Source organism: Pipistrellus hanaki, assembly GCF_964339955.1.
Source record: "Pipistrellus hanaki genome assembly, chromosome: 5".
Taxonomy (NCBI): Eukaryota; Metazoa; Chordata; class Mammalia; order Chiroptera; family Vespertilionidae; genus Pipistrellus; species Pipistrellus hanaki.
The window spans coordinates 38,934,950-38,948,959 of record NC_140507.1 but is presented as its reverse complement, the minus strand read 5'-3'; the positions used below and the strand labels follow the sequence as shown (position 1 = coordinate 38,948,959).

At 56.6% G+C, this 14,010-nt stretch overlaps 1 protein-coding gene across 7 annotated transcripts in view; it reads right to left on the bottom strand.

The window, feature by feature from the left end:
- Nucleotides 1-14,010, bottom strand: part of JADE1 (jade family PHD finger 1) — a 53,911-nt gene that overhangs the window by 21,162 nt on the left and 18,739 nt on the right. For all 7 annotated transcript variants that reach the window (XM_084884597.1, XM_084884600.1, XM_084884599.1 and 4 more), the window contains exons 3-5: nt 5,411-5,496; nt 2,622-2,779; nt 599-786 (exon numbers count right to left, since the gene is read on the bottom strand). In XM_084884597.1, coding sequence (XP_084740723.1) covers nt 599-786; nt 2,622-2,779; nt 5,411-5,496 — 432 coding nt within the window. The remainder of the gene's footprint in view (nt 1-598; nt 787-2,621; nt 2,780-5,410; nt 5,497-14,010) is intronic.

The window sequence follows — 14,010 nt, the reverse complement described above, 5'->3', positions numbered from 1 at the left end:
CGGTGGATGGAAGAAGCTGGAACAGATCCACCCCTGAGAGCTCTGAGAAGACTCCAGTGTTTTGCACCGAGCTCAGACTAGACTTCACCGTCTTGCTCATCAGGACACCTAGAGAGACAGACCCTCAGCAATCAGGAATGCGGAGGGCAAACCACAGGCCACCCGGTCTCTACCTGGACCTGGAGATGCAGTGAGTGTGGCGCAGACTCACACAGCAAACGAGCAAACTCCAGGAAGAGCCGGCTGGGCGGACCTGGGCTTGGGAAGGGGAGGGGCGGGGCGGGCCCCGGAGAGGACAGATCCCTGAGGAAAGAGGCAGGCGCTCCAGCTCAGGGGCCGGACCTGGTGAGGAGGCATCACTGCGCTGCGGGGTCTGGAAGGGAGCCGGGCTGGGGGGCTGGAGTGGACTCGGCGGCGGGGCAGATGCACCTTGGGAAAGGAGTGCCGGCCCTCTGTGGTCCAGGGACCGTCACTTTGTTTCTCAGGCTTCCGTGCCCATGGGGTAAAGAAGATCAGGGCAGGGAAGGTCCCTCGCTGGCCCGGTCCCCGAGTCCATCTCAGCAGACAGCGCTCGTTACAGACAGCAGCAGGGCCTCACCCATCTCCTTGAACTCCTCGTTGGTCAGCTCCAGCCACGCCGCGTCCATGTCGTTGAGGTCGTACCGACACACGCCATCGGCCAGAGCGCGGATGTCCACGTAGCCCAGCTCCGGGGGCTCGGAGCCTGAGGAGACGATGTATTTCTTGGGCCTGATGAACATGAGGGACTTCTCTTCCGACACGACCCTAGTGAACAGCAAACACGGGGCAGACGGGTCACCCTTCCTGCCGCAGGCCAGCCCGGCTGTGCCAAGGCCCCAGGAGAGTCCTCCCTCCCCACCCCCCAGCCCAGGCCATCGCCGGACTAACGGGCTTAAAGGCCTGGCATCACTGCCAGTAAAACTAAGGAGCCCTAACGCACCCATAGGGAAAGGTCCAGGTGCAAACCCTGCAGAAGTCTTCAAAACCTGCTCCTCCCACTCAGCTTCCCCGACACCCCGGCCCCACCCCGGCCCACAGCGGCGGGTGCTGTGGCCGCTTAGGTGCCCAGCGTTGCCCATTCAATCCCTTTCCTGCAACCAGAACCACCCAGCCTGCTGGACGCCAGGCACTGGGTTCTCGGGAACATGGAGGAGCAAGAGCAGCCGCCGCTGATGCTGGGAACCAAGGGAAGCCTCTGTCTGACCTCAGCCATCCCTCAGCGGCCCCAGAACCAGAGTGAGCCCGGCCGGGGACTCTCCCAACACCCCAGGACAAGAACCCGCGCTCCCTCTCCTCCTCACCCTCCCCTCTGCCCCCACCTAACACCTGAAGCAGTCTCATCCACCACGCCCCCCAGGCCCGGATGGCACGAGAGATTGCAGACCCCCGGCTGGGAGCCCGCACAGCCCTCCACATCTCTGTTCAGCAGTTGGCAAGTTGTCCAAAGACTGTGTCAGGTTTCGTCATCACCTTTATCATTACTAAAGTGATTTCATCTATAGGACACGGAGATGGGCTAACTAGACAGCTGTTTCTCCTACTCAACCAAGAGCAGGCTTTTCTTCAGCTAAAAAGGTCCATCGGCTATATAGTAACCGTTATGCTGGGCTCCCAAATGTCGTGAGCAAACTGGTGAAAAGTTCCTCGCTTGGGGGCTGCCAGGCTGGTGTGGTGCCAAGGCGTGCACATTGGCAAACACAGTGCTCCCTGCGAGAGCCCCGCGACAGCCCGCCCACAGGCCAGGGGCCCGCCTATGGAGCCGCCAGGCCCATCTCTGCACCTGCAGACCTAGGCGGACATTTGTCGCAGAGATCCCGAAGAGCAGGGATCAAACTTGATCACTGCCAGTGCCTGGAGAGACACCGGGTGGCTAGGGTGAGGGTGAGGGTGAGAGGGTGAGGGTGAGGGTGAGGGTGAAGAGTGAGGGTGAGGGTGAGGGTGAGGGAAAGGGTGAGGGTGAGGGTGAGGGTGAGGGTGAGGGTGAGGGTGAGAGTGAAAGTGAGAGAGTGAGGGTAAGGAGGGAGGAGGGGTGAGGGTGAGGGTGAAGGTGAGGCAAGCCCTGTCCGCTCTGCGATGGTGAGGATGCAGAGCCCAGGTTGCTCCCTCCTCTCCCCACCAGCAGCCCAGGGTCGGGGGAGCTGATGAGAGGACAAGTGCAAACTGGCTGCAGCTTCTAGTGAAGCTGGGTCACTGAGGAACCTCAGGGGGAGAGTGGTTTGTGAGTCAATGGAGACAAAGCCCCACAAGAACTGGGCAAAGTCACCTAATCCATTCTTCTCCCCAAACTCCCCTCCACACGCCTAACCTGGCTACCCCACACCTGTCCTCCTCCAAAGGGGGAGTGGCCACCATGGGACCCAGGAAGCCACCTTTGCAGCGTGAATGTGACCAGGAGTGGAGATGTAAGCTCAGGAAGAGGGACAGCCAGGGGTGCAGACACCCGAACCCCAGCCAGTCCTCCAAGTCACTGTCCTGTGGGCCTGACGTGCCCCTACGCCCGGGACCTCAGTGCCGCCGAGGACCCGCCGCTCTCTGCCCCGGGCTGAGGGGCACACAGGCCCCGCGGGAGAGGCAGGGCCGTCCTCCCGGGGCGCGTCTACCTGGCCACGGGCTGCGGGATGGTCCCCGGGCTGACTGGCACCTGGACCCCCTTCTCCCACTCCTGTCTCCAGGGGTCTGCCAGCACGTAGTACTCGTCGGGGTTCAGCTGGTAGGAGTCGTGCAGCTTCATGGCGGTGATCAGGTCTGTCCTAAACACCTGCAGAGGGAGAGACGGGGTCACGGACACTTGATATTTGCTTTCTTACTCAGAGCACTGGCAGCTGCAGGGTAACCATGGAGCTGCCCTGGAACAAGGTCACTGGATCAACAGAGAACCAGTCTGGCCTGTGACAGGAAGCCCTGAGCCTGCCGCACCCTGGCCTCGGGCTCGGGGGCTCCACGTCCACACGGCAGCTGCTGGAACGGCGTCAGCCAAGCAGCTTCCCCGAACCCTCAGCTCACGGAGAGGAGCGCTGGGGAAGCCGTGGGCGGGATCCCGCAGGGAGGCGAGCTCCTGGTGGTGTTTAAGAACCAAAGCTCCACTGACCGTGAGGCAACTTCAAACCCAGACCTGGAACCCGGAACCACCAGGGCCTCCCCGGCCCCACCGCAGGCCCCAGGGCATATGGCGGGGCGTCTGGGAGGTCAGGGCCCAGCTGGCCTGTGCCAGGCGCAGAGGAGCCTGGGACAGAAGCAGTGACAGGCCTGGGAGCCAGGTCCGAGAAAGGGCCTCACAGCACGTGCACATGTGCACACCTTTCCGGGCACAACTGCTGTTTGTGCCGAGTGGGGAGGAGGCGGGAGAGGGAGAGAGGGGAAGAAGACAAGGAAAGCCCTGCCCTCTCCTCTCCCTGCCCGAAACAGAGCCACAGAGTCTCCAAAGGACCTCAGCCAAGACGGCTCCTCCGGCCTGTGTCGGCCCCGAGGGGACACACAAAGGCGGCCTGCAGGCCCACTGCCCCGCGGGGCCGGAGCCGGCCCGTCTCCTCGTCCACGCCCGTCTCTGGGCGACAGCGCTGACCCTGGCACCAGCGCCGCCCTGGCAGGAGCGGGCCTGCATCTGTAGGCCACGCTCTCTGTTTACACAAGTCACAATGCCGGGCGCACTCCCCCCGAGGAGGACAGGGGGCTCTTTCTTGTGCTGCGGAGCGCGGCTCGCATTCTCTCCCTGCGAATAGGGCCGTGTTTGTTTTTCCTGGTGGCTTTTCAAGCTGGTGATGGCTTTAATACACTTCGCCCCAGCCGAGTCTGAGGCAGTGTCTGAGCTCCCCCCAGCACGCCGCTCCCGCCCCAGGGACAGCGAGAACCCCGTGCAGGCCCCACAAAAGCACAGGAAGATCGGCTCCCTTATAAGCACTGATCCCAAAGCAGGTGCCCCGCCAGGCCAGGGCCTCCCCGCCCCAAAGAAGGAGTCCTTTAAAACAAAGGATAGGTCCACAGCTTCAGGAAGAAAATCAGACTGAAAATGCATTCCAACTGAGTCCTGTAAGTGGAAAAATCAGGCGTGTTCCGAAGAAGGAGAATCAAACCGCACTGAAAAAAGTGGCAGCCCACCACCTCCTTACTCAGACAGGACGGGGACGCTCAGAACCAAAGCAGGTGCCCCCAGATGGGCACCCAGGTCCCTGGCAGAATTCAGCGTCAGTGCTTCAGGTATAAAGATGTCTGAACTCAGAGGAATCTTAGAAAAAATCTGCAACAAAACATGGATCAGGCACAAGGCACAGTCCAGGTGCCCTGGCCGGGGGGAGGGGGGGGGCGGCGGCGGTGTTCTCTAGCCCCCATCCCTGCCCTGAAATGACAGGAGTACAGAGGAGAGACAGCAGGGGAATTAAAAGAGGAGCAGCAGACCTGGCCACTCCAGAGCTACCAAAAGGGAAGCGGGTGGGCAGGCTCCATGGGACAGCCTGAATGAGCCCGGGGGGGTAAAACCTCCCCAAGTTCAAGTGTCTCCTGGGGAGGTTCCTACAATTCCAAAGGATGAGCACTCCTTACTCCCTCTTAGAGAGGGAGTCTCTGCTACACTCACACAGCACCCCCCACACCCCGTTCAGCCAGAGAAGCAGGCGGGCTGCAGGTGAGGCCGTGGCCAGGCGTCCGTGAGGTCACCCCGCCAAGGGGCAGAACCAGACGCTCCCCCTTATGACCTGCTCGCGTGGACACTGGGATAAACTACGCCTTTTCTCCCAGGATGTCCGTGCTCGGGGGCCAGCAGAGGTTTTCAGAGGAAACCCCTCAAGGCTGGTAGGAGCCCCCAGTCAACGAAAGCCAGCAGAGAGACGCCCCAAAAGACAATCTTAAATAGAATGACAGGTGACAGCGAGACAGATAACAAAATGGGGAGCAGGAGAGATGTTAAGATGAGAAACAAACTGGAAAAGAAGGGGAAAGCCTCAAGCATAATCCCCAGAACAAAACTCCCAGAACTATACTGTTGTTGCCAAGTAAGCCACAGATCTACGGCTAAAACGAACTTGAGGCTGGCAGTGACTGGCAGCCGCTGAGTTCGCTTATGTCCTGGCCAGCAGGAAAGTTGTTGGGAGCCAGCAAACAGGGAAGAGAAAGGAAAAGAAGAATATAATCAATGATAATAATAGCTAACAGTTACTGAGCACTTTTTATGTGCTTTGTATGTGTTGACCTCTGTGTAGTAACCCCTTAATCCTCACAATAGTCCTGAGGTAACCACCTATGTTGTCCCCATCTTACAGAGTTGGAAACTGAGGCACAGAAAGGTGACTTGCCCAAGTTTCACAGACAGACACAGTATCAGCCTCAGGGTTGTATGTCATCACGTGTTCTCATGCACACGTGTCAGACATACGTCACGCCAGCATTCGGGAAATACCTCGGAAGGCTTCCGATCTTCATGTCTGGAGCAGGAACCTCTCCTGTGCTGGGACCGAGAATTCTGGGACCAAGTGGTGGACAGGCCTGAAGACACAAACATGCACAGAAGAATGATTAAAAGTGCAGAAATCACTGAGTGCTCAGTTTTATTTGACCAAACTCACCAGGCCCACCTCCACACACGCCATGAGACAGCCATGACGCTGGGCCAGAGCGCTGGACTCGCAGGGCCCCGCCACGCCCAGGGCTCATGCGCTAAGGCCCACCCGGGCGAGACCCCCGGCCCAGCACCCAGGAGGACACCGGCTCTGGGCCAGGAGCCTGCACCTCTGAAGTTAAGAGGCTCAGGGTCTCCTGGTGCTAAATACCAACTGGGAAACTTCTTCCTGAGTTTTTAGGAAACGTTCTGTATGCGAAGACTAAGATCTTTATGCTAAACCCTAAGGCCAACCTCAAAACTTAAAGCAAGAAGCGGTGGTGCTTCTCTCCTGGTGCCCCTCTCCGCGCCTCTCCGCTCCCCAGGCCCAGCCCAGGCCCTCCCGGCTTGAGCAGATGGTCAGACCTGCACCTCACTCTCCTCCAGGGGCATGTTCACCTCGAATGAAGACATCACCTCAGAGCGCCCCAGAGCCGTCACCTCAGCGACACAAAACTGGACCCAACCTTTGATCCACACCTGTCCTCCCCGTCTATTCTTAACCTTGTGAGTATCACATTTCTACTTGAACTCAGAAATCTAAGCCACCCGAGGCCCTCCTCACTCAGGACAGGTAGAATTAATGGCAAAGTTGTATTAACTCACTGCCCATTGCCTCGGACTCCCAGTCAGCCCCCAATCCCCCGACTGCCCATAACGTGCTGTATAGACACTGGCTGCGGCCTCCTGTTTGTGGGTGCCCCACCTACAGTATGTCTCACTTCCACCCTGAACGCATACCTACATTTCCCAGAAATTAACAGCCTCCCCCCCAGAAGCCCAACCGGAGGGAACCGCCATTCTACTGTCACTCAAACTGGAAGCTCTTATCTCTACAGATCCCAGAGATAAAGGACAGAACCAAGTGCCCATTAGACCTTGGGGACACTAACAGATAGAATCTGCACATAAGCCTATCATCGGATTTGCGATGACGGAGACTGAAGGGGATCTAACGCCAGGCTTCCCTTTGGCACCACCCACACTCATCAGTTCTGAGGCCTGTAAATGGGGCGACTGTTAGGACAGCAGAATCAGACCTCCTACAGGTCGCCCCTGTAGCCACGCTCAGTAAAGCGTCTAGAAAATGCTTTTTTAAGAAATAGGGAACGTGAACTAGAATGTTTCACACCCACAGAGAAAGAAATATTCCGGGCCCCTGGGGTGAGCCCAACGTACAGAAGTTCCAAATCCTGTCATCACTGGAAAAAGCAAAGACAGAAGCCAAGTTAGGAACCTGGAGAGGAAGGTGGTGGGTGGCTCATGCCTTAGACAGGCCTCTCTCACCCTGGGGTCCTGTGGCCCCTCGGCCGGCTCAGGGCTAAAAGGAGACAGGGGACCAGCCAGCAACTCCAGGAGGTGCCGGGGATCTCAGGTCTCAGGAGGGAAAGAGCGGTTAGGGCAGGAAGGCACGATCCTTTCCTCCCAGTTACTATGGAAGGGTTATAATGAAAAGGAACAAACCCAGAAATTTAACAAGGACCATGCACTCCACTGCTATCCTGGAAACCTCACATGGGGCGGAGGGAGGCGAGGCCGTCCTTTCAGAGCTGAGCAGAAGCCACACTCCTGTCATTGGTGGGCTGGGGACCTTGTAGCCTTTTCTTGGGCATCTGTCAGCATCCCTCCAGCGTCGTTTCCAAGGTCCCCAGGAGCCTGCAGCCTTGCTGGCATGGAACAACCGAAGGAGTGACGGTCATACAGAAACTGCCGCTTCTCTATCCTTGAGCAGTGCGTGTCTGCACCACACTCACTTTGTAAAACAGAGAGCCGAAGGCGCTGCAGATCTGGCACCTGACAGTAACACTGCCCGAGAGAAACACCGGTCCACCCAGAGCAGTCCATTCCTCTTCCTTTTAATGGACGTGATGCGCAAGACGGGAGAGAAGTAAGAGTTAATCCTGTTAAGCCCACTTTATAGAAAGTGAGGCTGGGGGAGGGAGCTAAGTTTCAATTATCACTGATGTGAAAAATGTCCTTAGCGTAATTATAAAGGCCAAAACCCAGAAACTTAATTATGGGCCAACAGACGACATGGATACACAACGGTGGTATATCCACAGTGGAACAGGACGCTGCACCAAGAAAGGAGCTTCCGAGGCAGGCCGTGTGGACAAAGTTGGAATAACTCCATGGAGAGAAGGAAACCAGACAGTCTGTGGCGTGTTACTCCACTTACAGAAAACTCTGAAAAATTACATTTTTTAAAAAATATATTTTTATTGATTTTTTACAGAGAGGAAGGGAGAGAGATAGAGAGCTAGAAACATCGACGAGAGAGAAACATCGACCAGCTGCCTCTTGCACACCCCCTACTGGGGATGTGCCCGCAACCAATGTACATGCCCTTGACCGGAATCGAACCCGGGACCTTTCAGTCCGCAGACCGACGCTCTATCACTGAGCCAAACCGGCTTCGGCTGAAAAATTACATTTATCTCCAGCGACAGAAAGTGGATCATCTGATGAGGGGAAAGGTGGGGGGGGGAGATGTCCTTGAGTTTTGAGGCTGTAAACATGTCAGAACTTATCAGCGTATCCACTTGTAAGGTGGGCAGGAGATAGCGGAGGGTCTCCTATCATCCACTAACAACAAGAAGGAGATGCTCCCTTCTACTTGGCACAGGCGGCTGCATACACCCGAGACCCTGCAGCCCACCAGTGGGGCGGGCCGGCGGGCCCTGTTGCTGGTGGTCTCTTCCTCCGGACCTCTGTGACGCAGCAGATCCTCAGTAAGTGTGTTTAAAACTGGACAAGAACGAGGAGTCGTTGTTCAGGACCGTCTTACTCAGCGAGAACCATCCCTGTCACTTCTGAACTGAAGGCCCCAGCACCGAGAACACGCTTCCGTTTTGCCTCTCAGAAGTTAGGTTTGAGCTCAAGGAAAATTAAGCAATGATACAGGTAACGGCAGCCTGGTGGGGCCACTGCCTCTGGGTCAGAATGCAGCGACATCCACAGGTTCCCAGGGAGCCCACAGCGGGGACCCGAACAAGTGTCCGACGTCCCTGCCCAGTCCTCCCCACTCAGCCAGGCTCTCTCCGGACAGCTCTTGGATGGTCAAGAAGCTCCCAGGATACGATCCAAACAAAAATAATTTGCATCCCTTTGTAATTAGGGGGGAAAAAACAAAACAAAACAAAACAAAACAAAACAAAAAACTAGATAATGCTGAATGGGAAAAACTGTGAAACCAGAAATGAGAGTATTTCAAACCCTGAAAGACAAAGGCTTATCTCAGCAAACACCTGCCACTGGCTAGTTCTCAGAAACGGTGTGTTGAGGCCACACTGGGTGGGGCCCCGTTCTGCTTTGTTCTGAGGGCTAACATTTAAAGGCAGACTAAATTTAAAATGTGACAAGTAAGACTTTGTTTTATTTTCTTTTTGTTTTCAGGAGGAGCTGGGAACTCTCATCTGGTGATGATGTGATTATTTTATTGACCACACTCAAGAGAGTACCTGAAGCTAAGTCCACACCATGACAAATGTAAGCAATCTGAGAAATTCTTATGCTGTTAGAGTAACAATATTGTATATTAAATACCGTAAATGATGCAAGTAAAAAATGTCTTGTTTTAATATCCCCACCTCCCATTAAAAGGTTCACAGGTGGCAATACTGTGGGCACAGATCCTGTGGGCACCAGCTTTCTGATAGTGCAAGTGTGCTCCTTTGAAATATTAAAAGTAGCCACACTGAGTTGCCCTAGATCTCAAATAAGGAAAAAAACCTCAAGAGTAAACCTAATACGTGCTGCACATGACTTTCGCACACAGCAGCTCATGTGTGGTGAGCCTCCCAGGTCGTGCATTGCATGGATGGTTCAGAAATTATAGAATGAATGGTGGCCTGGGTGTTCACACCACAAAATGCAAATGACAGAAGAACCTCGCCTCGGACCCAGGGTGCGTCTCCTTATGTCTCGGACCCTGTGTCTCAGTCCCTGTGTCTCAGTCCGTGTGTCCGGCACTAGCAAACAAGATGCTGGTGTCTCCAATCCGTTAAGCCAGCTTAACAAGGTAAGACGCTTAGGACTGGCAAGCATGAAGTCCAGTGGCCGGCCAGCATCAGCGGACAGTGCAGACCCGGGAGGCCCCATGCGTCACTTCCAGGGAAGGCCAGCCTAGCCCTGTGCAGGTCAGTCAGAGCCATGGACATCCCTATCGGAACGTTAGCTGAGCTAATGCAGTCACTGGCTGTTCACTGTAACGGGATGACAGGAGGCAGCCTCGGATACAGCCGCCGTTTCTATCAGGGGCTGACCCGATGCCTACCCCAACTATGCCTTCCCAGCACAGCTCAGCTCCATCCTCCCAGTCACTGCCACCTTCCAAAACAAGTAGCGTAACACGTACATTCAAAGAACTGGCCCAGGCACGTTCCGACATACTTAGCGCCCTGGGTTCTTCAACCAAACCAGCACACACGACTGTCTCCCAGCCCCCAGACCTCCTGCTGAGGTCCCAGCCCCAGGGCCACAGAGGTTAGTCCATGCACAGGACCCTTTGGGCCAGTGGCTCCTTGAGCCCAAGCTATTCCCCTTTTCATCAATGTCAAAGTCAAGCCACAAGTTGGGTTTGAAAAGGGGCAAAGCCACCTATGGGCCTTGAGGAGACATGGATACAAGTATACGTTCTGCCTTACCTCAAGCCAAAATTCCCACATTTCCAACTGAACTATGCCACTCCTGTGGAAAAGGAGCAAACTAAAGGTACAGTCACCCGGGAGCAGAACTGCGCACTTTCAAGCAGAAGAGAAACCACCGAAGAAGACGTGTGTAGGGGTGACTAAGCACAGCCGGCCAAACACAGACAATGAAGACAAGCTATCCAACACTCGATGGGAATCCATCGAGTGCAGTGATACAGGAAGTCTGTTTCCTCCGCTACAAGCGACGGGGCCTTCACTGCCGCCTGCGCGCTGGAGGGAGCCCAGGAGGACACCCCCTCCCGGCGTCCTGCTTGCCAGCCATCGGCCTGCATCACCAGCGGCAACACTGGTCGGAGGGAGTCTGACTCAGCAGTCTTCTCTGCCCGTTCGTGTGACAGGAGGGGGAGCCGCGCTCAGCGGCAGGACCAGACCAGACAGGAGCGTGTCCCGGCGGCACAGGTGTGGACCTGGGCGGTGCCTGGCTCCAGACCCCAGCCACGCCCGGCCTTCCGTGGGGAGGGGGACCAGCCCTGAGACGGAGGACGTCAGACAGAAAAAGGAAGCCTCGCTTCACAAGTTTAGGAAAAACTCTGACCTGTCAGCACACTTCTTCTCTCTCCGTGGGAAATAAAAGAACCGATTTCACTTCCCTCTGGGTCTCTGAGAGAGAGGCACATTTTAAAACAACCAAAACACACACACACAAAAAAAAAAAAAAAACCCAAAAACCACCACTTACACTTGGCTCCCTTCTCCTGGCCAAAGCCCCCACGTGTTTAAAAAATTGGCCAAAATGGCCGAAACCGGTTTGGCTCAGTGGATAGAGCATCGGCCTGCGGACTGAAAGGTCCCAGGTTCGATTCCGGTCAAGGGCATGTACCTTGGTTGCGGGCACATCCCCAGTGGGGGGTGTGCAAGAGGCAGCCGATCGATGATTCTCTCTCATTGATGTTTCTAACTCTCTATCCCTCTCTCTTCCTCTCTGTAAAAAAATCAATAAAATATATTTAAAAAATAAAAAAATAAAAATAAAATTGGCCAAATGAACAGTCTTCTTTATGTTCTACTATTTAATTGTTGTCTTACTTTTACATGAAAAAAAAAATATATATGAGAATGCTGATCAGAGCTGTTAACTGGCCTGAGATAATCAGCAACACCTGATTCCTGCCAAAGCCAGAACACGATGTCTTAATGAGCCTCTGCAGCTTTATTACCGATCAAAGGAGATCGCCTTTAGGTTCTGGAAATGCTGGAACTAGCTGGTGGATCCCATTTGCACGCTGGCAGAAACCCCTCAGGGCTGAGGATCCCAGGCAGGGGAGTGGGAAAGGAAGGGCCCATTTTCCCTGGCCACCCCCTGGCACCGAGCACAGCTTCAGAGGCTGGCAGGGCCACCCGGTCCTGGGAGCCCAGCAATTACAGGCACAGCCTGAAAACACCGCAAGGCCGCTCCGGCCAAGAGCAGGGCTGGCCCCGCGGGGCACCTGGAGCGGCTCCGGCAGCTGGAGGGAGGCCCGCACTGGCATGGAGCATGCCCGTCCGCTCCCCGCGGCGAATACCACTCTGCTGCTCCCTGACCCGCTCCCGCCCGAGGCCAGCGGCGAGGCCCCCCGCCCGCCGACGTCAGTGGCTCCCTCTCCTCCACTTGGACACGCTCTGCACTGGGCGGGCGCTGCTGCCAGAACCGTCAGGGCTGCAGGCTGGAGAGCGGCCACTGCAGGCCCAGCCCTCCCTGCAAGCAGCCCTTCTTCCAAGCGCCCAGATCCGCTGGGGCCGGCGGGGGCCTGGGGACCTGGCGGCAGGGGCAGAAGGCACCTCACTGCACAAAAGGTCGGGCGGCCCCAGGGCAGGCAGCTCTAGTGCACAGGGCAGTGGGCGGCAAACGGGGGCTCGAGAGCCACATGCGGCTCGAGAGCCGAGGTTTGCCACTCTGTGACTAATGAGTTTGCCGACCACTGACCTAGACTCTCGATTCCAATAGTTACAGGCTGTTGTTGTTCCTTGTGATTTAGCCCCTATCCCAGTGGTCAGCAAACTCATTAGTCAGCAGAGCAGCAAACCTCGGCTCTCGAGCCGCATGTGTCTCGTGAGCCCCCGTTTGCCGACCACTGCCCTCGAAGAAGTTGGGAAGGGGTGGTTCCGTGGGTGGCGTGCCTATTTCCTAGGCTGGGCATGCCAGGGTTCTCACCACTGCCATCAGGCACCGTAACTGCCCTACACGAGGCCTGGATGGACAGCACGGCTGTGAGGCATCAGCGCCTGCTTTACACCAACTACGAAGACCTGCCACCACCTCCCAGCAGCCACTGTCCTGCCCACGTCTAGTCCCGTCCAGCCCGACTCCTGGCTGGAGCAGCGCTGCGGCGCCTCCAGCTTGGTCGTGTCTCTGGTTAACCCCCAGGACCCTCTGAACTCCGACCTGAACCGCCTGCCCCCCACATGGCTATGAGCACATCAGGAGGAGGAGGAAAGTAGCCCGTCCCCAGAAAGGTGACTTCTGATGGACACACTGTCAGTGGGGCCTCAGCCGCCGCCTCCTTCATGTTTAACCGGAGTTTGGGAGGGGGAGGGCTGCATGTTTAGATGAAGGATGCGGTCTTCTATGGCCACAGTTATGGGCTGAACAGTGTCCCCGGCATTCCCTCAGAATGGGATGTATTTGGAGACGGGGCCTTAACGGGGTGACTAAATGAAATGAGGTCTACGGGTGCCCCTGGCCCAAGCTCGCTGGTGTCCCCTTGAGAAGAGAACACGGGGACACACGGACACAGGGGCACCCGCGCACAGAGGGCCATGTGAGGGCACGCGAGGCGGCGGCCGCATGCACGCCAAGGAGCGGCCTCGGAGAGAAAGTCAACCCGTCCACACCTTGACCTTGGATTTCTGGCCTCCAGGACCGTGAGAAAATAAGCCTCTGTTGTTCAAGCCCAGCCTGAGCTGTGGTTACTGCGGAGCAGAGGGCCCCCGCCCAGGGCTGCACTGTCCAATACGGTCATCGCCAGACGCACGAGGCTTTTCAAATTGAAATTAATACATAAAATTTTAAAATGAACTTCCTGAGTTACACTGGATCAGGACATTTCCATCCAATTGGGCAGCTGGAGTCCCCGAGAGGGGAGGGTCTGGTTCTGGGGGAACATTCCGAACCCCTGCGAGCCGGGCTGTCCTGGGGGGAGCAGAGGCGGTGACGGGCGGAGCGAGCAGGACCCTGCTGCCCACAGGACACGGGCACCGCGCTCAGCCTCCGCCCGCACGGCTGGGTGAAGGCTGCTCGTAAAGCCTTCCTCTGATTAACTAACCAAAAAGCAGATTTTTAAAACTGCTGCAGGACTGACGCGTGTCCTCCGCCAGCGTTTACTGAGCTCTTGTAAGTTCCGAGGACCCTTTGATGGGCACCACGGGAAGCAGACAAGATTACCTAAGCATGTTCCTGCCTCAAGGAGAAAAAAGAGCCAAGCAAACACCACACAGGCAGTGCGGGCCGGGGAGCTCAGAAGGCACGGTGCGGGCCGGACAGGTGGCTCACCGCCTGCGCCCAGGCTCAGGCCCGCAGGAGCTCCCCGCGAAATGAAGGAAAGCCCTCTCTCTAGAGCCCGCCTCCTGGTTTTTCCTTCCTTCACACTCACTCCTCCCTGAGCCAAGGGCCAACCCCTCAGCTGCTCCCTGATCTGGTCACGGCTAAACTTACCCGTGCCCCCAAACTCCGGCCCCCTCCCGCAGCCGCCAACGGTGCTTCCCACTGCCCAC